General features: G+C 39.2%; 3 protein-coding genes and 1 long non-coding RNA gene across 9 annotated transcripts; 3 read left to right on the top strand and 1 right to left on the bottom strand.

The window, feature by feature from the left end:
• Positions 1–1646: 1646 nt before the first annotated feature.
• Positions 1647–14846, bottom strand: LOC132283318 (uncharacterized). Of its 6 annotated transcripts, none has more exons than XR_009471994.1 (5): positions 14727–14846; positions 14451–14547; positions 3334–3814; positions 3111–3228; positions 1647–2872 (listed from the first exon to the last, which is right to left on the bottom strand). It is a non-coding gene; the product is annotated as an uncharacterized LOC132283318 (long non-coding RNA). The 6 variants fall into 6 exon arrangements; XR_009471996.1 differs by having other exon boundaries at positions 3135–3228; XR_009471992.1 differs by having other exon boundaries at positions 3111–3207.
• On the top strand, positions 5119–7651 carry LOC132283317 (cytochrome P450 71A8-like). The gene is made up of 2 exons (XM_059785257.1): positions 5119–6142; positions 6930–7651. The coding sequence occupies exons 1-2, from the start codon at positions 5588–5590 to the stop codon at positions 7536–7538; spliced, it is 1164 nt and encodes a 387-aa protein (XP_059641240.1). The 5' UTR covers positions 5119–5587; the 3' UTR covers positions 7539–7651.
• A 2025-nt stretch (positions 14847–16871) lies between the features above and the next one.
• Positions 16872–18830, top strand: LOC132283316 (cytochrome P450 71A9-like). The gene is made up of 2 exons (XM_059785256.1): positions 16872–17821; positions 18075–18830. Exons 1-2 carry the CDS (start codon positions 16931–16933, stop codon positions 18690–18692), a joined length of 1509 nt encoding a protein of 502 aa, XP_059641239.1. The 5' UTR covers positions 16872–16930; the 3' UTR covers positions 18693–18830.
• Positions 18831–19832: 1002 nt separating this feature from the next.
• LOC132281201 (aldehyde oxidase GLOX-like) lies at positions 19833–21686 on the top strand. Its single transcript, XM_059782926.1, has 2 exons — positions 19833–20883; positions 21049–21686. Exons 1-2 carry the CDS (start codon positions 19833–19835, stop codon positions 21684–21686), a joined length of 1689 nt encoding a protein of 562 aa, XP_059638909.1.
• The last annotated feature ends 3181 nt before the right edge of the window (positions 21687–24867 follow it).

Genomic DNA, 24867 nt, shown 5'->3' with positions numbered 1-24867 from the left:
AGAGACCATAGAGAAAGAAGGGACTTGGCGGGATGGCTCGACCTCGGATGATGGCGGCTTGTGCACGGAGGACTTGGCTCTCGGTTGACTAAGCCGTAAAGAAGAAGCTTGGCTGCAGATGGAGGCAACGACGAGCTCAAGGGGGCTCAGCAGTGAACTGTGGACGGCTGTGTGCTCGAAACACGGACGGCGGGGTGCTCGGCTATGGATGGTTCAGCTATGGAAATGGCGGCATGAGCCGGTGAGCTTAGAACGAACGGTGGAATGGATCGGCGAGCAAGGTGGGCAAGGCGGTGACGACGATGGGCTGGCGCAACGATGCAGAGAAGTGTGACATAGCCGGTGGATCTGGCGGGTGGTGCAAAGGCACGGCACCGACGGGCAACAAGAAGCTCGTCTCTGTGGTGAGTTCGACCAGGATGATGGTGCTGTTGTCAAACCCATTGTTGCTCGATATCGTAATACTACCCATGCTCGGTGAGAAGTGTAGTTGCATTGTCGCCTCTGCAGCCCCCTCTTCTCAAAACCCTAGAACCATGAAATCCCTAATCCTCTTCTTCCCCCACCCCACTAATTCTCAACATCAGATCCACCGACACAATCACACAAAAGTGACGACGACAACTCATATTCAATTGAATTACTTGTTTCGTGCCTTCTTGGAGGCCAATGCATTTGAATAATTTACAATAAATTACAGTTTTGTGTGTGCATGTTTATGTGTGATTTCAATTGCAGATGAGAGTGAATGAATCAGAGTATGTTGTTTGTAAATTTGTAATCGCTTTCTCTCTTTCCGGATTGGAGTAGAGAGAGAAAAAGTGTTGTGGCGGCAGCGACGGCACGGAGGCGGCGGCTACGAGGTTGAGGTCGAAGGAGGAGGCATGGTGTTTAAAACTTGAAACTACATCCTTTATTTTAAGGGTATACTTGTCTTTTAGAATTTCCGGCACCGGTCATTAACCTGGTGGATTTAATTGCAACAAAATTAAAGCACAAGAGGTTTTTTTGTAGTTTAGGGGTAACTTGCAAAACCCCCATAGTTTTGGGGGGGGGGGGGGGGGGGGGGGGGGTTTGGGGGGTTTATGCACTACTCTCTTAATAATAATGATAATAATGTTAAGCATCAACATCTAGCGCAGATGTCATGATAACCTTATGCTTAAAATGCATACAGATCCACATGATAAAAGCGTTTTCACATGGGCACACACAAAGAAGTCGATCATTAGTTTAAAAACCAATGCGCGCGCGCACAAAAGGGATCTGTCTAGTTTTGTAGTTTAGGGGTAACTTGCGAAACCCCCATAGTTTTGGGGGGGGGTGGGGGGGGGGGGGGGTTTATGCACTACTCTCTTAATAATAATGATAATAATGTTAAGCATCAACATCTAGCGCAGATGTCATGATAACCTTATGCTTAAAATGCATACAGATCCACATGATAAAAGCGTTTTCACATGGGCACACACAAAGAAGTCGATCATTAGTTTAAAAACCAATGCGCGCGCGCACAAAAGGGATCTGTCTAGTTTTCTGCATCTGAAGGAACATATTGTTTACTTCAACTTGAATGGTGGTGCACTGACCTGTCAAATACCTATTGTTCTAGAAACCTGAATAATTCAAATAGGAAACAGCCACACTTCGATCAATTAAAAACTGAATATCCTATTGTAATGCTTCTCGTAGCTTGATGCTTGGAAAGAAAACTTCCTGAGTTACTGTTATTCTATTCATACACATATACATGTTTTGCTTCTGGAAGCAGTAAAAGGATACTACTAAGCTTTTTGAGCTCCTTGTCTTGCTCTTGATGTTTGTTGCCCTATCTCAACACACAATAGGTGAATTGGTTTTCTTTGCCCTTTAATTCTAGGGTCCATGAATGTACTTGTATCTACAAAGTGGATCTGTCTAGTTTTCTGCATCTGATGGAGAAGCTAGTGACTTCATTCTTTTTGCACCCTTTTGTCTTCTCTTTTCTTTCCATATTATTCATAGCATTCCTCGTCAAGAAATGGCTCCTCAATACTTCTACTATCAACAAACATCTACCACCCTCACCACCAAAGCTCCCAATTATAGGAAACTTCCACCAACTGGGCTTCCTCCCTCACCGCTCACTCCGATCTTTAGCTCGATGACATGGCCCTCTCATGCTACTTCACCTCGGCAGTACACCAACACTCATCGCCTCATCTGCTGAAGCTGCTCGAGAGATCATGAAAACACATGATATCGTCTTTTCAAACAGGCCAAAATCCAACATAGCTAAACGGCTTCTCTACGATTTCAAGGACGTGTCCGCGGCCCCTTATGGTGAATTCTGGAGGCAGATGAAAAGCATTGTTATGCTCCAGCTTCTAAGTAAAAGAAGAGTTCAGTCTTTTCATTTTGTCAGAGAAGAAGATTGAAGAGTCATCTTCTTCGTCCTCAGCATTGAATTTAAGTGAAATATTCACGTTGCTAGCAAATGATGTGGTGTTTAGGGCAGCTGTTGGGAGAAAGTACAGTGGAGGGGAAAGTGGGAAGAAGTTTACGCAGCTATTGAAGGATCTCATGGGGTTAATGGGCAGTATGGATGTTGGGGAATTCATTCCATGGCTTGCATGGATCAATCATGTCACTGGTTTATATGGTAAAGTGGACAGAGTTGCAAAGGAGATTGATGAATTCCTGGAGCAAGTAGTTGAAGAGCATATGAATGTCCTGAAAAGGAAGAATAATGGTGATAAGAGAGTTGAAGAGGAAGGCAGGGAGGATTTCCTTGATATTTTGCTTAGGATCCATAAAGACAGTACTGCTGGTCTTTCCATTGATAGAGACTGCATCAAAGCTCTCATCTTGGTGAGGATCTCTCTCTCTCTCTCTGCGTGACAAATTAGACTTTTATTAAGAACCAGAAGATAAAACACTAACATTCCTACGGAGTCAAGACAATACAGACAACTCATCAGCTAAACAAGAAACATTAATAAAACAATACAAATGAAACATCTGCATCAGAAAACAGCAATGGAATACTAATTTTTTGTCATGCACTGTGTGTGCGTGTGTGCGCGTGCACTATGGCTAGTTGAAAGGATATTCACATCAAGGATACTCACATCTATTAAACAAACTTTACTAACCATCTGAAGTTGTTTTATCTTTGGATTCTTGTAGGACATCTTTGCTGCTGGAACTGATACTGCCTCCACATTCCTAGAATGGGCAATGACCGAGCTATTAAGACATCCCAGAGTCATGAATAAAGTGCAAAGTGAAGTGAGAGAGATTGTTAAAGGCAAACCACACATCACAGCTGATGATCTGGAGGAAATGCACTACCTTAAAGCAGTGATCAAAGAAATTGTTCGTTTGCATCCTCCTGTCCTATTAATCGTACGTGAAGTGAGTGAAGATGTCAGAGTAATGGGCTATGACATTGCAGCTGGAACAATGGCTATGATCAATGCTTGGGCAATCGAAAAAGATCCCGTTTCATGGGTTGAACCTGAAGAGTTTCAGCCTGAGAGGTTCTTGAATTCTTCTATAGATTTCAGAGGGCATGACTTTGAATTGATTCCATTTGGAGCTGGCAGGAGGGGCTGCCCGAGGACCTCCTTCGCAATGGTCACCAATGAGTTTGTGTTAGCAAATCTCGTGCACAAGTTCGATTGGGCATTGCCTGGTGGAGCCAAGGGAGAACATCTGGACATGACTGAATGCCCTGGTGTTACAATCCGCAGAAGAATACCTCTCCTTGCTGTTGTAACTCCATGTTCTTGCTAGTGTAAAATGTGACCGTGTCATATCTGTTGCATGTTTCCTGGTTTCAAGAATCAAACATATTTAGAAAGAGACTGTGTAAACATAGACCAACTATTATTAGCTTAAAGCATTATTGGATTGTGAATTATATATGAACTAAAATCCGAAAAAAAAAAACTTTCTGACTTGTCACATTTGTTTGTGTTACACTAATCTTGTCTGGTATAGATGGAGGAATGTCAAAAATGTATTTCTCTTTACTGAACACAGAGCTTGAAGAAAAATTGCAATTGGATACAGGAAGCTGTCAAGGTGATCTACCTCGTGAATAATTTTTCCAGTTAATGATATAGCACTGAGCTCAATCAACACAAGCGACAAAATGAAACATCAAGAGCTTAATGAGTTCAAGAGACTACAGTAGCTTGAAATATGGACTTTCACTTTAAGCAAGTCACCTACAATACCAGATACCTCATCATTGGAATTAAAATCCCCGACTGAAAAGTTCTGTGGTAAAATGTGGATGGCAAAAGAGAACAGACCTCCTACGAAGACCCTGCCCAGCCAATATGGGAACCCGGCCGCCCTGACCCAAACCCGTGTCCATCTGGTTCTTTTAACCCATCCCAGAAACACATCTAAACCCGGCAGTCTAGTTTTCCCCAATGACAACACAAGTGGAATTTATAAGACAGTGAAAAAGTGGAAACAAGAAATGATACTGAAAAGCTACACAGATATCACAAATCATATACATTTTTGAAAGATTAAGGGAGATAAAAACACACATTCTAAAATAGGGGATGAAATTGATATAAGGAGTATACCTTAGGGGCGTTTTCCGCCCTTAACCCAACATATTACTCCAATTAATCGTGGACCATTGATTTCAATTATTAAGGAATATGAGAAATTTTCATTGGCCGGCGACATTTTAGATCCTCGAGTGTGGAATATTTTTTCCATCCATAAAAATAAAGAAGTACTCATCAGTTTAAAAACAAGTGCGCGCGCACAAAAAGGATCTGTCTAATTTTCTTCATCCGATGGAGCAGCTACTCACTTCACCTATTTGTTTACTTCCACTTGATTGGGTGCCTCACTGGCATGTCAATTAGTACCTTTTGTTCTAGAAGCCTGAATAATTCAAATAAAAAACAGCCACACTTGATCAATTTAAAACTGAATATCATATTGGAATTCTTTTTATATCTTGATGCTGGGAAACTTCCTGTTATTCTCTTCATACACATGTCCATATTGTTGCCACATCTCAACAGGCTATAGTTGACTTGTCTTTCTTTGCCCTTTAATTCAAGGGTCTATGAATGGACTTATCTCCACAAAGTGGATCTGTCTAGTTTTCTGCATCTGATGGAGCAGCAGCTAGTGACTTCATTCTTTTTGCATCCTTTTGTCTTCTCTTTTTTCCCCATATCATTCATAGCATTCCTCATCAAGAAATGGCTCCTCAATACCTCTACTATCAACAAACACCTACCACCTTCACCACCAAAGCTCCCAATTATAGGAAACCTCCACCAACTGGACTCGCTCCATCACCGCCCACTCCGATCTTTAGCTCAACGACATGGGCCTCTCATGCTGATTCACCTTGGCAGCACGCCAACGCTCGTCGCCTCGTCCGCTGACGCTGCTCGAGAGATCATGAAAACACATGATGTTGTTTTTTCAAACAGGCCGAAATCTGAGATCGTTAAACGGCTTCTCTACGATTACAAGGACGTGTCCATGGCCCCTTATGGTGAATTCTGGAGGCAGATGAAAAGCATTTTTGTGCTCCAGCTTCTAAGTAATCAAAGTGTCCATGGCCCCTTATGGTGAATTCTGGAGGCAGATGAAAAGCATTTTTGTGCTCCAGCTTCTAAGTAATCAAAGAGTCCAGTCATTTCATATTGTCAGAGAAGAAGAAACAGCCCTCCAGATGAAGAAGATTGAAGAGTCAGCTTCTTCATCCTCGGCATTGAATTTAAGCGAAATATTCACGTTGCTAACGAACGATATGGTGTGTAGGGCTGCTGTTTGGAGAAAGTACAGTGGAGAGGAAAGTGGGAAGAAGTTTATGCTGCTATTGAAGAATTTCGTGGGGTTATTGGGCAGCATTGATGTTGGGGACTTCATTCCATGGCTGACATGGATCAATCATGTCACTGGTTTTTATGCTAAATTGGACAGAGTTGCAAATGAGATTGATGAATTCCTGGAGCAAGTAGTTGAAGAGCGTACGAATGCCCTGAAAAGGAAGAGTGATGGCGATGAAAGAGTTGAAGACGAAGGCAGGGAGGATTTCCTTGATATTTTGCTTAGGATCCATACAGACAATACTGCTGTTGATAGAGATTGCATCAAAGCTCTCATCTTGGTAAGGATCTGTGTGTGTGCGTGTGTGGCAAATTAGAATTTTATTAAAGAACCAGCAAGATACAACACAACACACACTCCCACGGAGTCAAGACAATACAAACAACTCATCAGCTAAACAATACAAAATAGTGAAGGAATACAAATGAAACATCTGCACAGAAAATAGCGAGAAATCAACAAATACATCTCAGAAGAACTAGCTGTAAGATATATATTTTGGTAAATTCCTGGACTTGGCCCAGCGTAGTCTCACCAAGAGCTTCTAATATATGCTAAATCCAGTAGCATTCATAGCAGAAAGGAAGAAACTTCAATTGAAGACCAGGTTTCCAAACTTAGAGCAATCCAGTTAAAGTACTCTTACTAGATATTTCCCAATTACTAGTCTTACAAAATCATTCAACTAGCCTCGCGGATCAATCCAATCCAGTGAGATCAATTTTGAATGCAAAAAGCATTGAACAAGCCTCAACTTTCCAATGAAAACAGAATGGAACTTTATCTACAGTGTATAGTGAACTTTGTACAAATTAGTAATCCAATCTAAATGTTCCTTTAGGCTGTATTAAGAGAAGATCAATTCAGCACAAACCCTTACAAATCTGATTGATATATAGCTGTTAATCATTTAATAATTGAGACTATTAATTCTTTGTCATGCATTGTGTGTGTGTGTGTGTGTGTGTGCGTGCCTGGTTGCAAGTATATTCAAATCAAGGATACTGGCATATATTGAATAGACTTTACTAACCATATGAAGTAATTTTATCTTCTGATTCTTGTAGGACACCTTTTCTGCAGGAACTGATAACACCGCCACAGTCCTAGAATGGGCAATGACAGAGCTATTAAGACACCCCATAGTCATGAATAAAGTGCAATATGAAGTGGGAGAGATTCTTAAAGGCAAACCACAAATAACAGCTGATGATCTGGAGGAAATGAACTATCTTAAAGCAGTGATCAAAGAAACTGTTCGTTTGCATCCTCCTATCCCATTAATCGTACGTGAAGCAAGTGAAGATGTAAGAGTAATGGGCTATGACATTGAAGCCAGAACAATGGTTATGATCAATGCTTGGGCAATCGGAAAAGACCCCGTGTCATGGGTTGAACCTGAAGAGTTTCAGCCTGAGAGGTTCATGAATTCTTCTATAGATTTCAGAGGGCATGACTTTGAATTGACTCCATTCGGAGCTGGTAGGAGGGGCTGCCCAGGGACCTCCTTCGCAATGGTCACCAATGAGTTTGTGCTAGCAAATCTAATGCACAAGTTCAATTGGGCATTGCCTGATGGAGCCAAGAGAGAACATCTGGACATGACTGAATGCCCTGGTGTTACAATCCGCAGAAGAATACCTCTCCTTGCTGTTGCAACACCATGTCATTGCTAGTGTAACATTTTACATGTCATGTTTGTTGCATGTTTCCTGTTTTCAAAAATAAAACATATTTAGAAAGAGTGTGTAAATATAGACCAAGTATTATTAACTTAAAGCATTATTGGATTGTGAATTAGATAATATGAACTAAATTCCTAAAATGAAACTTTTCTTACTTTTCACATTTGTTTGTGTTACAGTCATCTTGTCTGATATAGATGGAGAGATGTTGGAATGTAATTCTATACTGAACGCAGAGTTTGAAGAAAAATTGCACTTGGATACAGGATGCTGTCAAGGTGATCTACCCAAATGATATAATATTAAGAGCTCAATCAACACAAAAGACAAAATGAAACAACATCACTGTTATAATGAGCTTAATGAGTCCAAGCGACTGCAGTAATTTGGAATATGGAATTCCACTTTAATCAAATCACCTACAATACAAGATACCTCATCATCATCACCATTATCAACAACGACAATAACAACCAAGCCTTTTTCCCAACTATTTGGGGTTGGCTACATGATGTTTCCATTCCGTATTCATAGGATTCATGTTCATATTAGACATGAATTTTTTTTACGCTGGCTGACAAGCTACCTAATGCAACCCTACTCCTTTATCCGAGCTTTGGACTGGCTGTGTAAAGAACAGAGGCGGAGTTACCAGATACCTCATCACTGGAATTATAATCCCAGGCTGAAACGTCCAATGGTAAAATGTGGATGGCAAGAGAACGGGCTTCTTATTCCAACACCACCCAACCAATATGTGCACTTGTCCACTCTGAACGAAACTCGTATCTGTCTTCTTCCTTCAACCCATCCAAGAAACCCATCTAAACCCTGCAGACTAGTTTGCCCAATCAGAACACGAGGAATTTATGAGATGGTAAAAAGATAGAAACAAGAAATGACAATGAAAGGTTGTGGGCTGTCGTTGGGTGTTTGCAGTTAAGCATATTCCAGATAGGGCATTGCCACGCATGCTCCTTCTAGGATGGTTTCTCACCTTTGTCGCTCCTAGTATGGGCTCAAGCAATCCCCTCAAGCTTGGTCTGATCGATTTGGCATTGCCACGGTCCAGTTTGGTTTCCATCAGAGTGCAACTGATCATAACTTGTTCTTATGCCATTCAGGTGGTAAGATAGTTGCTCTCATTGTGTATGTGAATGATATTGTTCTTACTAGAGATGACACTACCGGGATTGCTGAGGTTAAGAGCTATCTTGGCTGCTAATTTGAGATTAAGGATCTTGGTCCCCTTCGGTACTTCTTGGGCATTAAGGTGGGTCGTTCCTAGGCTGGCATTTTCATCTCTCGGCGTAAGTACGTTCTTGGCTTGCTTCATGCTTCTGGCCAACTTGGCGCTTATCGTGTTGATTCTTTGATTGAGCAGAATCATCGATGGATTAATTCTGAGGGGTAGTTTTGTCGGATGTTATCAACGGCTAGTTGAGAACTTCATCTACCTGTCCATGACTCGACCTGACATTGCTTATGCCTCGAGTGTCGTGAGTCAATTCATGCACTCTCCTCGCACCCCTCATTTTGGTGCAGCTATTCGGGTCCTTCGCTACCTGGCCGCATTATTTTGTTTGCCAATCATGGTCACTTAAGGGTTGAAGCCATGCTAATATGCAGGATCAATTTTAGGTAAGAGGTCAACTTTTGGCTAGTGTACTATTATTGGTGACAACTTGATTACTTGGCACGGTAAGAAGCAAGTTGTTGTCTCCCAATCGAGTACAAAGACAAAGTATACGGATGTGGCTCTTGAAGTGTGGGAGTTGTTATGGCTGAAAATGTTGATGACAAACTTGTGCCTTCCGGTGTCACTTCCATTCTTACTTTACAGTGACAACAAGTCTACCCGCCAGACATTCTTACAAAGGGTGTTAGTGTCACGCCCCAAATTCCACGACTCGGGTCGCGAAGAAAAAAAATAATAATAAAAATAGATAATTAAATAAATAATTAATTAATTATATTCACTTGAGTAAATAAATAATTAATTGGAGAAAACCGGTGTCATCCACCACATAAATAATAATAATAATAATAATAATAGTTTCATAAAAGAAATAATAGCATGATTAATTAATCATTTATATTAGACTATCCAAATGAACCCACATGTACACAACTTAAACAATAATTGTTCAATCCCACTATATAAGTCATGGCCACCATGGCCTCATTACAATCCATAAGGTGAGAAATAATGTTAAGGGATTACATGAGTAAAGATAAAAGAGAAAATTCTATAAAAACTCCAAAAGATAGATGGGTGAGTTCCTACGTCATTTCCCTCCTCCAAAAGAATATTACAAACATGTCATCAAATATAATATCCAAAATACACTGTGCCAAAATACAAGTCCAAAAGTAAACTACACAATGGATGTCACAATTATCACAAGTAGCTCAAAAATGTTATCAAGATCCCAATCAAGCTAGGGATGAGGAACCTCCTCTTGGGCAATGCCCTTTCCTGAAAAATATAAGAATCAACGGGGTAAGCAACGAATTGCTCCGTAGGAATGTCCCATGAATATAAACTGGGTTTCTCAAAATTCTACAAACATTGTATGGTCATACAAAACATGCTCCCTAACGTCTAGTCTCAAGGGGAACCTAAATAGGATCATCCTAGTCTAGCATAAATAATATTAATTCATTCATCAAGACAAACATAAATAATATAGTGTAATGTACATAAATTCACAAGTTGCAATAACACATAAATGCTAACTTGAAAATAAAAGTCGAAATCAATTAACAGGATAACTCGGAACACACCCACACTCCTGATCACATAGCCATGCTATGCGCCTAAATAAAAATAGTCGTTTTCGGATTACTAGTCTGCCGCAAACTAACCAATTAGCCAATATAAAGTGGGGAAACTCATGTTTCACCCGCGAGCGCCGAGCCCTCGCATTCTCAAGATAACAACCCCCGAGTATCTCCCAAAATCAACAAACAAGTACACAAAATAATCCATATACCATGATATGTCCAAATTGCACTTCACATGCGCACATAAATTAAACTAATCACATAATCCATGTCCTATGGTCCAAATCACTATAATGGCATACTCTTTGATGCAATGTCAACAAATTGGGTATTTTAAAGTCATTTAAATTCATGTTATCATTATATCAAATTTCAAGTGTGTAAAAGTTTAACATCATCATAGAAATATACATCTTCAAAATTAACCTTCACAAAATAACAAATACATGATAATTCCATGAATAAACACAAAATATAAGGCACTTTACACATTAAGATCTAGGACTTTAATTAACATCAACAATATCAACAATGGAACAAATAACATATTACACATGAAAATTGATATAAAAATTCAATAAAACATTATGGACAAGCAATTAAATCATTATATAAGCTCTCTAATTAAACCCACACACACAAGTATATGCATAACTCACACAATGGTCATAAAATTCCAAGAACTCCTAGGTTATAAGCACAATACACCCCTACCTCAAGCTAGGAGCAAACCCTAGCTACTCCAAAAGAAAAATGTGCTCCAAATCCAAAATTGATTGAGGGGTTTTGTTCCTCTCGTAGTCCCTGTCAATTTTCCTTCTATGCAAGCTCAAAATCTCAAAGGTTGGAGGTGAAATGGTGGAGAAATGGTTGAAGTAAAATGAAAAATAAAATAATGGGAGAGAGAAGAAAGTGTGTCAGTGAAGTAGGAGAGAGAGAGGATTTTTGGGCTTTTATTCCACTTTCTCTCTCTATATAAACACACATATACATATCACACACATTCCCATCCACACATATCTTACCCACTAGTCAACCTAGGCCCCACAACAAAACAAAATGCAATAAAAAGAAATAAAATAAAAAAGGAAGAAAATAAAAATAAGACTTGGTCATCACAACCTCCCCAACTTAAAGGGATTTCGTCCTCGAAATCAGGTCATACCTCAAGTCGCGAACAAATCCGAGTACTTGGAGCGAACCTCCTCCTCCCGTTCCCAGGTAGCCTCCTCAACTCCGTGATGCCTCCGTAAACCTTGACCAATGGAATGGTTTTGTTTCTTAACACTTGCTCCCTAGTGTCGAGAATCTGCACTGGCCCCTCCTCGTAAGTTGCATTCTCATCAACCTCAATGTCGGCCCACCTCAAAATGTGTGACAAATCTAGCTCATACTTCCTCAACATAGAAACATGGAATACATTGTGAACCTTATCTAAATGTGGGGGTAACGCCAAGCGATACGCAACCTCACCAACGCAATCCAAGATCTCGAATGGCCCAATGAACCTAGGAGACAATTTCCCACTTCGCCCAAAACGCAGTAATCCTTTGCGTGGAGCGATCTTGAGAAAAACATGGTCTCCCACCTCAAAAGACAAAGGTCTCCTCCTTTTGTCAGCATAGCTTTTCTGCCTATTTTGAGCCGTGACCAACCGTTGTCGAATCAACTTGATTTTCTCCGTGGTCTCAATAACAATGTTAGGACCCAAAGCAGCTGTTTCTCCCACCTCGGTCCAACAAACTGGAGATCTACAAGGTCTTCCATATAATGCCTCGAAAGGTGCCATCTCAATGCTGGCCTGATAACTGTTGTTGTAGGCAAACTTTACCAAGGGCAAGTGCCTCCAAAATCTAAGATGCAAGCTCGTAGCATATCCTCCAATGTCTGAATGGTACGTTCTGACTGACCATCAGTCTAGGGATGGAATGCCGTGCTAAAATGAAGCCTTGTGTCAAGAGCCTCCTGAAAACCCTGCCAAAAATTTGAAGTGAACCGTGGATCCCTGTCCGAAACAATAGACACCGGAACCCCATAGAGCCTGACAATCTGCCCCACATACTACTTACTGAGCTTCTCTGCATCATCAGATACTTGCATAGGCAAAAAAGTGAGCTGTCTTTGTCAACCTGTCGACTATGACCCAAATGGCGTCATTCCCCTTCTTTGACCACGGAAGTCCCGCCACAAAATCCATGGTAATGTGCTCCCATTTCCACTCCGCTACTGGCAATGGTTGCAACAAACCCGCTGGCCTCTGATGCTCGGCCTTCACTTGTTGACAAGTAAAGCACTTGGCCACAAAATGTGCAACATCCCGTTTCATACCCTTCCACCAAAACTGACGTCTTAAATTGTGATACATCTTGGTACCACCTGGATGAACAGTAAGTCAAGAATGGTGAAAGTCCTGAAGGACACTATCACGACAAGGTAAAGGGACATACATCTTTCCCTTGAACCTAAGACCTCCATCTGAATGTAATGTCCAACCATCTACAGACTCGCCACCTGAAATCCATGTGCGAATGGACTCCATCTCATTATCTTGCTTTTGTGCCTCAATTACCCCGCTAACAAGGGTTGGTTGAGCCACAAGACTAAACAAAGTAGCCGATGCATCATCATCACTGAAATACAGACCCATCTCTGCAAAATCCTCCATCATTTTCCATTTCCGGATGGCAATGCTAGCCAAGTTTCCATGTGACTTCTTACTCAAGGCATCTGCCACAACGTTAGCCTTTCCTGGGTGATACTGCAAATCAAAATTATAGTCCTCCATATGCTCCACCCATCATCGTTGCCTCATGTTCAAGTCCTTTTGTGAGAAAAGATACTTGAGACTCTTATGGTCGGAGAAAATCTCAAACTTCTCCCCGTACAAGTAATGTCTCTATCCCTTCAATGCGAAAATCATTGCCGCCAACTCCAAATCATGAGTCGGATAGTTCTGCTCATGAGTCTTCAACTGTCTAGACCCATAAGCAACCACCCGTTCCGTCTGCATCAAGCCGCAACCAAAACCATCCCGTGAAGCGTCACAATAGATCACATAACCCAAACCACGTTCAGGAATCACCAAAACTGGAGCCGTAGTTAATCTGGTCTTCAACTCCCGAAAGGTTAGCTCACAAGCCTCATTCCATACAAACTTGATTCCCTTGCGAGTAAGTCGAGTCATAGGTGCCATGACTCAACCTGACGTTGCTATGCCGCGAGTGTAGTGAGTCAATTCATGTACTCTCCTCGCACCCCTCATTTTGGTGCAGCTATTCGGGTCCTTCGCTACCTGGCCACATTATTTTGTTTGTCAATCATGGTCACTTAAGGGTTGAAGCCATGCTAATATGCAGGATCAATTTTAGGTAAGAGGTCAACTTTTGGCTAGTGTACTATTATTGGTGACAACTTGATTACTTGGCACAGTAAGAAGCAAGTTGTTGTCTCCCGATCGAGTGCAAAGACAGAGTATATGGATGTGGCTCTTGAAGTGTGGGAGTTGTTATAGCTGAAAATGTTGATGACAAACTTGTGCCGTCTGGTGTCACTTCCATTCTTACTTTACAGTGACAACAAGTCTACCCGCCAGACATTATCCAAATTTAAGAGTGCATTGTCCAAGTTAGGAGTCTCAGAAATCTAGGCAACTAGACCCAAGTTAGGAGTCTCAGAAATCTAGGCAACTAGCCGAGATATGTTAGCCTAGAATCATGGAATTAGCCTAGATATAGTCTAAAATCATGGGATTTGACCCTATTTACCCATGTATTTAGGCATAGAATTTGCGGTGATTTTATTTGGTTTCCTTATCGGTAATTTTTAAAATTTGTTTTTTTAGTATATGGATTAGTCTCCTTCAAGCCTTTACCAAATATAATTTGTACACATCTCTATTCAAACCTGACCTGGATTCGGTAAGGATCTTCTGAAGAAAATCTATGTTTAATTTAATTTAAAATTCAAACTCAAAATTAAAGTCCAGAAAAATAAATGAATCATATGCTAACCCTGATCCTGACCGAATTTATGATATCGAGGATATGGGAAAAAAAAAAAAGTTATAAAAAATCTTAGTAGTAAATTAGTAATTGCTTGTAATTGAGTAAAAAATACCATGGCTCCCCCATCTCTTTCTAGCTGCAGCCATATCTTTCATTTGCTTCAACTCGTATTCCTCTTCAACTGCTTGTACTCGTATGACTTTTTAATACTACATAAAAATCAAAGATGACCCGTCACATTAAATTCAGGCATACACACATACATAGTTACGTACATATACATATATATATATATACACACACATAAGCATATAGAATTATAGATCGATAACAGATCAAATTGAAGTATTGAACAAAAGATTGAAAAGGTATAATAAGATATACTGACCCTGTGTCGAGTTCTCGCATGAATTTCGGCAACTGGAGCCTGACAGTATTGAAGGGTGAAAGGCCAAGACCCAGAGCTGACCCAAGAAGACCTCGAAAATTGAAATTTGGTTATATCCACTTTGTGCATAATAGACCCGAGTAATGAAGAAGAAGAGAAGAGACCAATTGGGTACTCCAAGTGGTAAGGTGGGTTGGGCTTGTAGACGAGTTGGTCCAATTAATTAATGTAAGAAAAATGCTTTATAAGGCAATAGGGTTTCTTTGATTGGGCCTGCCCAAGACCCACCAGTTACAATATTGTTCAATTGCATAGTAGTACATGGCATTCTAGTTACAATAATATCCAATTCATATAAATGAATTCAATAGTTTTCTCATGACAATAGTTTTCTCATTTAATCACGGAATTGAAAGGCTTATAATATATATCATTTGACTATTCACATCTTTAAAAAAAAAAAAAAAAATTGTCTCAATTCAGTTGTTAAATACTCTATTTAATTCCGTTATATTCAAAATTGTCGTGGAATGGATAATAATCTTCTAAAGAAAATTGATATTTAATTCAATTTAAACTTCAAAATCAAAATTAAAGTCCAAATCAGGTATAAATGAATTTATATACAACTTCTGAAAAAAATCTATATTTAATTCAATTTAAACTTCAAAAGTGTTTTCAGACATTTTAAGAAAGATATATAGTGATGACATTAGCTTTAACGGAAACTGACAAGAACAGTTAATTTGTTACAAAGGTGTTAACTAGAGGGAGGTGAGTGAGATTCTTCAAAACTAAAGATAGCGAGTGTAATTTGTCCTATTCATAGGGGAGGTAGGTATAATTGGGTAAGTTAACTAAAAAAACAAAAAAGTTAGCTCGTTAGGTTTCATGTCAGAACCTTAAATTAAGTCAGATTAAATGAATTACCGTACAACTTCATGCCTTGGCCCCTAGGTGATAAATAGAGACATGACAGTGGTCGGCCATGTTACCAAACCTACTCCATTTGAGAAGTTCTAGTACAACCATACCACTTCGGATATGGACAAGTGTGATTTGGGGGGGTCCCATCCTTTCTAATTTTGTATATAAAGTTAATTTTACATCCTTTCTAATTTTACTTAATTCTTACCAAAAATAAATAAATATAAGTTAAATAATAGAAAGGAAGTAAATGATTACAATCTTATCAATTTATAAATAATTTTATGTCGAGCATGAAAACATCGAATTATAATCTTAAAATTTAAATTTAAAATATATATACTAATTTAAACTCTTTCAATTTTAAATCTAAATCTTCTTTCATTCTAGTATCATCAACATAAATAGTAGTATATTGTGATAAGATTAAATGGGTTCATGAATCATAATATGATGAAACAAGAAATAATCACACTCTAATCTCAAACAGTTCTCGTGTTATTTTTGTTCATCAAGCAACCTACTGCATGCACCCTCTACAGTTGGGTCAAACATAGACTAATTTAATCATTTTAATCTGCAGTCCGTCTTTACAGTTTTGTACTAATTAGGTCAGCTTAAACCCGTTGTTATTAAACATAGTCTATTTATATTTGTTTATCTACTTTTTACTTACCCAAAAAAAAAAATTTATTATTATTATTATTTTTGCCTTGCCTTGTTCTGAGCAATTAATTACAACAAGTTCTCAGCTTTTCTTGATGCTCTCTCCAATTTTTCTCATACCTTTTTTTCCAATTTTTCTCATACCTGTTTTTTTTTGTTATTGTTAAAGTTGATCAAGCCCAGAAGAAAAACAGTGCAGACTAGGAGGCTCATGAAACATACTCTACATTTTGTTATTGTATAGATTTCTGTTTAAAGGTTGGTAACAGTAATGTTAATATAACATTTTTCCATTAAAATAAACTTGTATCGATCAAAAGAAGGGTAGTTATATTTACTTCGTAATCAATATAATAAAAGAGTAATATAATGAAATCACTTTTGTGTCCTCTTCTCTTAGCGGAGGCATTAAATGCCTTAAGGTAGAGCCGCCACGATTTTGTCTTTATTATTAGTCCACGATTTTGTCTCTACAATTGGGTCAAAAATAGACTAACGTATTGTTATGTGTATAAAAGTCTCTATTTGAGTTTGGTATTGAGGTCAGCTTAAACCAGTTTTAAAATACGAAGATCTTTGTCTCTCCCTTTCTTGTTCTGAGCAACACTACAATGAGTTCTCATCTTTTCTTGATGCTCTCTCCAATTTTTCTCATACCCTTTTTGTTATTGCTATTGATCAAGCCAAGAAATAAAATTGTTGAAGCTAGGAGGCTCCCTCCTGGTCCTAAGAAGCTTCCATTTATTGGTAACCTGCACCAACTAGGTGACTTACCCCATAGATCACTTGAACATCTTTCAAATGAATATGGACCTCTCATGTTCTTGAAACTAGGTTCAGTGCCCACTTTAGTGGTCTCCTCAGCCGATATGGCTAGAGAGATCTTTAAAGAACACGATCGCGTTTTCTCAGGCCGGCCTGTGCTGTATGCTGCCAAGAAATTCAGTTATAACTGCTCTACTATGTCGTTTGCGCCCTATGGTGGGTACTGGAGGGAGGTCAAGAAGATTGCAATGACGGAGCTGTTAAGTGCAAAGAGGGTGCAGTCCTTTGATGCGGTGAGGGAGGAGGAGGTGACCCTTATGGTTGATTTTATAGCTCATTCTTCAAGTCCAGTCAACCTGAGTGAATTGGCGCTTTTGCTATCGAATAATGTTGTTTGTCGTGCTGCTTTCAGTCGAAAGAGTGATGAAAAAGGAGAGAATGGAAAGAACAAGTTTGATGAGATTCTTCATGAGACACAGGACTTGTTGGGTGGATTCTGTGTTGCTGATTTTTTTCCATGGATGGGGTGGTTCAACAAGTTCAGTGGCTTGGAAGAAAGGGTGGAAAAGAATTTTAATAAATTGGACAGGTTCTATGACAAAGTACTGGAGGAGCACCTTGACCCCAAGAGGCCTAAACCGGAGCACGAAGATCTTGTAGATGTGTTGCTTCGAGTTCAGAAGGATCCAAGTCAAGTGATTAGGCTCAATGATGAACAAATCAAGGCTGTTATAACGGTAAGTATGTAGCTTCTTTGCCTGCTCTAATTTCTTTGGACTCCTTTGGTTCTGTTTTCTGAGAATAGTTTTTTGTTTCCAAAATAATGAAAAAAAAAAAAAAAAAGTTCAAAATTTTGTCACTAAAAATTGAAAAAACTTAGAAAACTGATTTATATTTGATAACTAAACCAAATTGGTCTCTCGTTAATTCACTTTTTCGACTTGAAATTTTTGTGACTAAGGAAGAAATGTTTTAATTTGAGCATTGCAGGACATGTTCATTGCAGGAACTGATACATCCTCAGCCACTTTAGTATGGATAATGACAGAGGTCATTAGGAATCCATCAGTGATGAGAAAAGCTCAGGAAGAGGTGAGAGACGCTGTCAAAGGAAAAGGGAAGGTGGAAGAAAGCGATATTTCAAAACTGGTATACCTGAATTTAGTTATCAAGGAGACACTTCGACTCCATCCACCGGTCCCATTGTTGGTGCCACGAGAAACAACAGAGAGCTGCACAATTAGAGGCTACGAAATTCCTGCCAAAACAAGGGTGTTCTTCAATGCAAAATCGATAGCTACAGACCCAAAATGTTGGGAAAATCCCAATGAGTTTCGACCTGAGAGGTTCTTGAATAGCTCCATTGATTTCAAAGGACAAAACTTTGAGCTGTTGCCATTTGGGGCTGGTCGGAGGGGGTGTCCTGGCATCAACTTTTCGCTGGTGCTAATTGAGCTTGCACTCACGAATCTCCTGTATCATTTTGACTGGAAACTACCTCAGGGTATGAACCTAGAAGATATTGATATGGAAGAGGCATTTGGTCTTACAATGCACAAAAAAACTCCACTTTGCCTGGTGGCCACCCCCATCCCTGTATATATGTAAAATGAATAGAAATTAAGATTGAAGGTTGGAGATCTGAAACAGATTGTATTTATGTACAAGATCACCAATTACTTTAGTTACCTTGTAACCATGATCTATTCACACATAAACAGATGCATGAAGGAGAGGTTGGCTCAACTTTGCACACCTAAAGGGCATAGTGTCTACCAAAGCATGCACTGAAACTAATATGGTTATTGGCCATAATGTAGGTGATAATATTATTTACATAAATAAAGAGCTTAGTTCCATGTTAGTAAAGCCCATACGTACTAATATTACATGTTTATTCTCACTACATTTAGTGATTGAGATTGACCTTATGAGTTATTTTTTTTTTTTTTTTGACTGTTTGATATAATTCAGGGAAGTTATCGATCAGGATTAATGTAAGCAATTTAAAATTCTTTCTTTGTCGATGATTAGTGTGATTCAAGAATTTGATGTATTGTAACTACATTCAAAATTATTAGGTGAACATTGAGTTTTCAGATCCGGTTCGGGTTAATTTGGGAATGCTCAAGGATTCTCTGTACATAAGGTACCTTAGGCAACCATATTTTAAGAACATGCCACAGGTGACAACCGTGACATATGTAGGTCTGCATATTACCTACCAACCATATCTAAGCACAATTTTGCAATATTCTTGTCAATTGGAGCACTATACAGTCCATACCATCTCACTTAATCCATTGGTGGCTAATTACATAATTAGGTTACTATAGTCAGTATATGATGTGTTCTTCTTTCTATATATATATGCTTGAACTTAGGATTTGATGCTAAAAATTTGAATTTTTTTTTTTTTTTTTATTATATATCACCACTCTTTGCAAAGAAATGGCTTTTGTCATTGTGTGGAGATCATTGATATATATAAGCTTGAATACCTTTGCTCTCTCCTTTCTGCAAGGTCGGCCAAATTATCTAACTTCAGCCAAAGAGTATTCTTTCTGTAATATTGCATATATAGGAATATTCTCAGGATGAACCAATTTTATGTTAGCAAACTATTTGCATGCCTTGAATGCATGACTTCCTAATAGATAGGACTCCACCAAACACCTTCCAGTATAAGAATCTTCACCAATCTCACAACATGCATATCTATCGATTCTCTCCATCAATCTAAAATTCATGGAGCAAAAGAAACATTTCCCTATTGTTTTCAAATTTTCGGTCACTACCCTTTATTTGTTAGCGCAGTCTTTTGGTTTTTGTGCTGCTGGAAATCAGAGAGGAAAATGGCAGGTTCTTCTAAACAGCACAGGTGTGGTGGCCATGCACATGACACTAACCCACCACAACACTGTCATACTCTTTGACAAGACAGGCTCTGGCCCCTCCAATTACCGGATCCCTCGGCGCAACAACGGAACAGGGTGCACGGGGAACCGCGCCAGCTTGATAGATTCATCCTGCTATGCTCACTCCATTGAGTATGACATTTCTGGAAACACACTTAGGCCCCTGGTTAGGCTGGACACGGATCCCTGGTGCTCCTCGGGTTCTTTCCTGAGCAATGGAACCCTTATTCAGGCTGGTGGTTATGGCAGTGGCACGCGAAGAATCCGGTACTTTGAGCCTTGTGATGATGGACAGTGTGATTGGCGGCAATCAAGGACAATGCTATCCGATGGAAGGTGGTATGCTTCGAATTTGGTACTACCTGAGAAAGATAGGGTCATTGTTGTTGGTGGAAGAAGGGTGTTCACTTATGAGTTCCTACCTAAAGTGTCCTCCAAGGACACATATTCATTCAATCTTCCCTTCTTGCACCAGACTTATAGCAAAAGGGAAGGAGGATTCAATCTTTACCCCTTCCTTCACCTTCTACCGGATGGAAGTTTGTTCATTTTTTCTGACAGGGATTCGATCGCTTTTAGTTATAAACGGAACAAGGTGATCAAGACCTTTCCTAGGATCCCAGGAAATGGATCTAGGACACACCCGAGTACAGGTTCATCCGTGATTCTCCCTTTGGAACACAGTGACCGGTTCCAAAAAGCGGAGGTCATGGTGTGTGGAGGAGCAGCTTCAGGAGCTTATAGAGCTGCCAAACGAGGCAAATTCTTGGAAGGCTTGAGCTCTTGTGGAAGGATGGTGGTCACAGGACATAGGCACAAGTGGAAGATGGAGAACATGCCCGGACCTAAGCTATTAAACGACATGCTGATCCTCCCAACAGGTCATATTTACAATCATCATCATCGTCCTTGCCTTAATCTCCATATAAATGGGGTCCACCACATGAATTCTCTGTTCCCATTTTATTCTATTATAAGCAATTTGTCGTCTAAATATTTTACATTTTAAAGTCATTTCTAATGATTTCATTGATCCCCTCCAACAGGTCATATACTAATCATAAATGGCGCGCAAAGGGGATGTGCAGGGTATGACAATGCAGCAACTCCTTCTCTCCATCCTTACCTCTACAGCCCAAAGAAGCAACTAGGAAGAAGGTTTTCAATCCTGAAGCCCACTAGAATAGCTAGGATGTATCACTCCTCAGCCATTCTTCTTCCTGATGGGAGGGTCTTAGTCTCAGGTAGTAACCCTCACAGTAGGTACAGATTGAGAAATGTGACCTACCCTACTGAACTGAGAATGCAGGCTTTTATCCCACACCACATGGACAGTCAATTCCACCGTTGGAGGCCGAGCAACGTGTCGATATACTACAGCAATGGCACCAATGACATCCTGTATGGTCAAGAATTCTCTGTTAGGTTCCGGCTAAGGGGGAAGCCGGGCAGGGTGGTGATCAGTGCCTATGCGCCGCCTTTTACAACTCACTCGATTTCGATGAATCAGAGGATGCTGAGGCTGAGCTGCAAAAATGTGGTTAGGAATGGGGATGGTTGGAATAGTGCACTTGTGTATGCTCCTCCATCTCCTAATGTTGCACCTGCTGGATATTACTTGCTCACTGTTGTGAATGATGGAATTCCTAGCATGTCTCAGTGGGTTAGGTTCATACATGCCTGAGGTTTGTTTACTTGATTTTCTTTATTGTGGAATGCTTTGTTTTTAATCAAACACGTAATAATATAAGCTTTTTAAGCGAGAATATGCTGCTAAATAAATTCATGGTGAAGTGTAATATTGACTTGTTTAATTTACATTCTGGATTATATGATGATAAACACTTGAAAATGAGAAAAATGATTTTTAAAAAGTATTTTATGGTAAAACAAAAGTGTCGTAGTGTATAAAAATTTACTAATGATTTCACCATGACTAATATAATTTTCTTTGTTATTTCTTTTATATGGCCACAAGTTTTGACAATCTTCTCCCACACCTATTTTAATTCTTTTAAAATTTATTAAAATCCTCACTTTAGAGATTTCACTAGAAGTACATTTAATATAAGCTTTGTTTTCAAAAGAAAGTACCACCCAACAAGAAATTATTACCAAATAAAATGGAACTGATCCACAAGTTTTTTAAAAATTATTATTGCCGCTTGCGCGACTGTCCATTCACAATCACACTTCTTATAAGCTGAAAAATTAATAATAGAAGATGTAATTAATGCGTTTTTTCCTATCATATTGGAACTATGAAATTTCAACTTATAGGATCAAATTACCCTTTTATATTATTTTGGGTTTTATGTAATTGAATTGAAATAATATTATGAGATTGAGTTTTAATTGAAGTACTATTGTAACGATCCTAAACTGCATACCGAAAATAATAATAAAAAATAAAAAAAAAATTAAAATTTCGGCATGACCTCCGCTAAAAATGGTTCTACAACAACCTGTTCAAATGAAAAAAAAAACAAAAAAACAACGGCCTTTCAAGACCTATCCAACCTGCCCCAACACACCATACAAAAGAAATATAATACATTTCCCCAATACCACAACATCAACAACCTTCCCTAATTAACCCATCATCATCATCTCTTTCAACTTAAGCATTTACATGGTCTCAGTTTACAACAAAAATAAATCAGTATCTTAATTATGTTACAGGGCCATGATTTGCAAAAATAAATACACTTTTACATAGTTTGAGACAATACAAAAAAATGGGTTAAGAAACAAAAGATAACAAAATATAACTCCTAATCTTCTTCAAGCTTGCGGGGGATTGTCATCCGCCACTTCTTTTCCGAACCCTGAAAAATGTTAAATAATAGGGATGAGCAAAATTGCTCAGTAGGTAGTGCCTAAGGCACACCTTGTAATGACCCAAATCTTCATGGATCCGGATCATTAAACGGGTCCTTACCCGACCCAAAATCATCCAAGGGTAAAACGGTCATTTTACGTCAAAATTAAATAACAAGGTCCAAACGTCAAATTGGTAATTTTCCATGAATCCATAAATTGAGACTCAAGGGTATCATAGTCCTTTACTTGTACCATATAATAAATAAAATAAGGTTCGGGACAAAATAGTCCTTTTGGGTGGTTAAAATATAATTATTTCATTTTGGTGGGTCATAAAATAATTACGTGCAACATTACTTGGGGCCAAAATGAAATTATAAGAACTTAAAATTTGTAATTACATATGTGACGTAAACCGGTCGACGTATATGCATCAAACGTCGACTGGTTTGGGTTAGGAACAGTGGTAATAACCACTGCCAAGAAACCGGTCGACTGGTTTGGGATACCAGTCGACTGGTTCTGAAAATAAGTTATAATGGATACCAGTAGACTGGTTTGGGATACCGGTCAACTGGTTTGGGACGCATGCGACCATTCTGCCAAGATACGGGTCGACATTTGGGAAGCCACATGTCGACCGGTTCTGGGAAAATTGCACTCCCACTTCCCACTGTCCAGTGATAAGTCACTTACACCAATACTTGGTAATTAACCACCCCGCCACTACATTCACGTACAAAATTAAGATATACTTCAATATCAAATTGTAATAACAACCACCACGTTGGTAACGTAATTTACCATACGTCACTAAAACACACTAAACTGATTTTGAGTGAGTAATATTTAATTGTATTTTCTCAAGGATCATTCACAAACTTAATTACATTATCCAATGGCCATAATTGCAAACTTCTATACATTCTCCAAAAATTATGATTATACATGGAATGGCCGAATACAAAACAGCAAAAAAAATCATCTTCTAACAACTTTCAATTTTGAGGTGGATTGGCATCCGCCGGTTCTTTTCCAAGACCTGAAAAAAAAAATAATATATATAGTGGGGTGAGCAATATGCTCAATAGGCGACACTTAAGACACACATCTTGTGTCCTTATGAATCCAATCAAAGCATAGGCCAATGGGAAATGGGGATCATGCAATGTAGGGTTAAAACAACTTCAATGTCAATTCCAAGTGTAAACAATGCAATGCAATGCATGATATGTCACTCCCCATTTTTCATTTCTCAAGACCATACTTTCCAACTATTAATACAGCCCGCCCTTTGGTAACCCCGTCGCGACACGAGAGGAGAATTGGCTAGTGTCCCTGAACCTTGGTAACCCCGCGGCGTCATTATGGGGTCCAGCTAGCTCAACCACGCTAGGGCGACTCCCTAGTCCCTTCTAGGCTATATTAACCTCCGGCCCGTTGGTAACCCCGCAGCGACCGGGTTTATCCAAACCATTTCACAAAAACTCTTCTCCCAAAATTCCAGTTTTCATTTCAAAAACTGATTTCTCCCATTTCATGCAACCCAATGGCATGTACATGTATATGTATCTCAAGCTTACGATATTATGGCATGTAGAAGTTTTACATTTCATAATTACTTCACAACTAAGCATATATCATATTCAACATCATCAATTGAGTCATCAACACATTAAACACAACAAAACTATCACCACAACATGTTTTTCACATAAAACAAATCATAATCAAAATCATGAATTTCTCTAGACATCAATTACACAACATTGAAACAATTAACTCTCAAATTAAGCATATTTATCACACAAAGGAGATATAACTCACAATGGAATAAGAAGGAAGTGGATTAAGGGCCCCTACCTCAAGTTTGCACCAAAACCCTAAAGATGGGTCCTCAAATTCGAACTCCAAGAGAAGGCTCAAAACTGAAATTGTTGGTATGGATGCGTAGAGCTCGTCGTGCTCTCCGTTTTGCCTCAAACGGTACCCCAAAACTCCAAAGATTGAATGAGTTATGAAGCTTCAAAGATTGCTTCAAA

This window comes from Cornus florida, unplaced genomic scaffold, assembly GCF_030987335.1.
Source record: "Cornus florida cultivar Cherokee Brave unplaced genomic scaffold, ASM3098733v1 CherokeeBrave_3.0.0_Hap2_Chr11, whole genome shotgun sequence".
NCBI classification, from domain to species: Eukaryota; Viridiplantae; Streptophyta; class Magnoliopsida; order Cornales; family Cornaceae; genus Cornus; species Cornus florida.
Note: the sequence above shows the minus strand (reverse complement) of the source record. Positions and strands in the feature narration are given on the sequence as shown.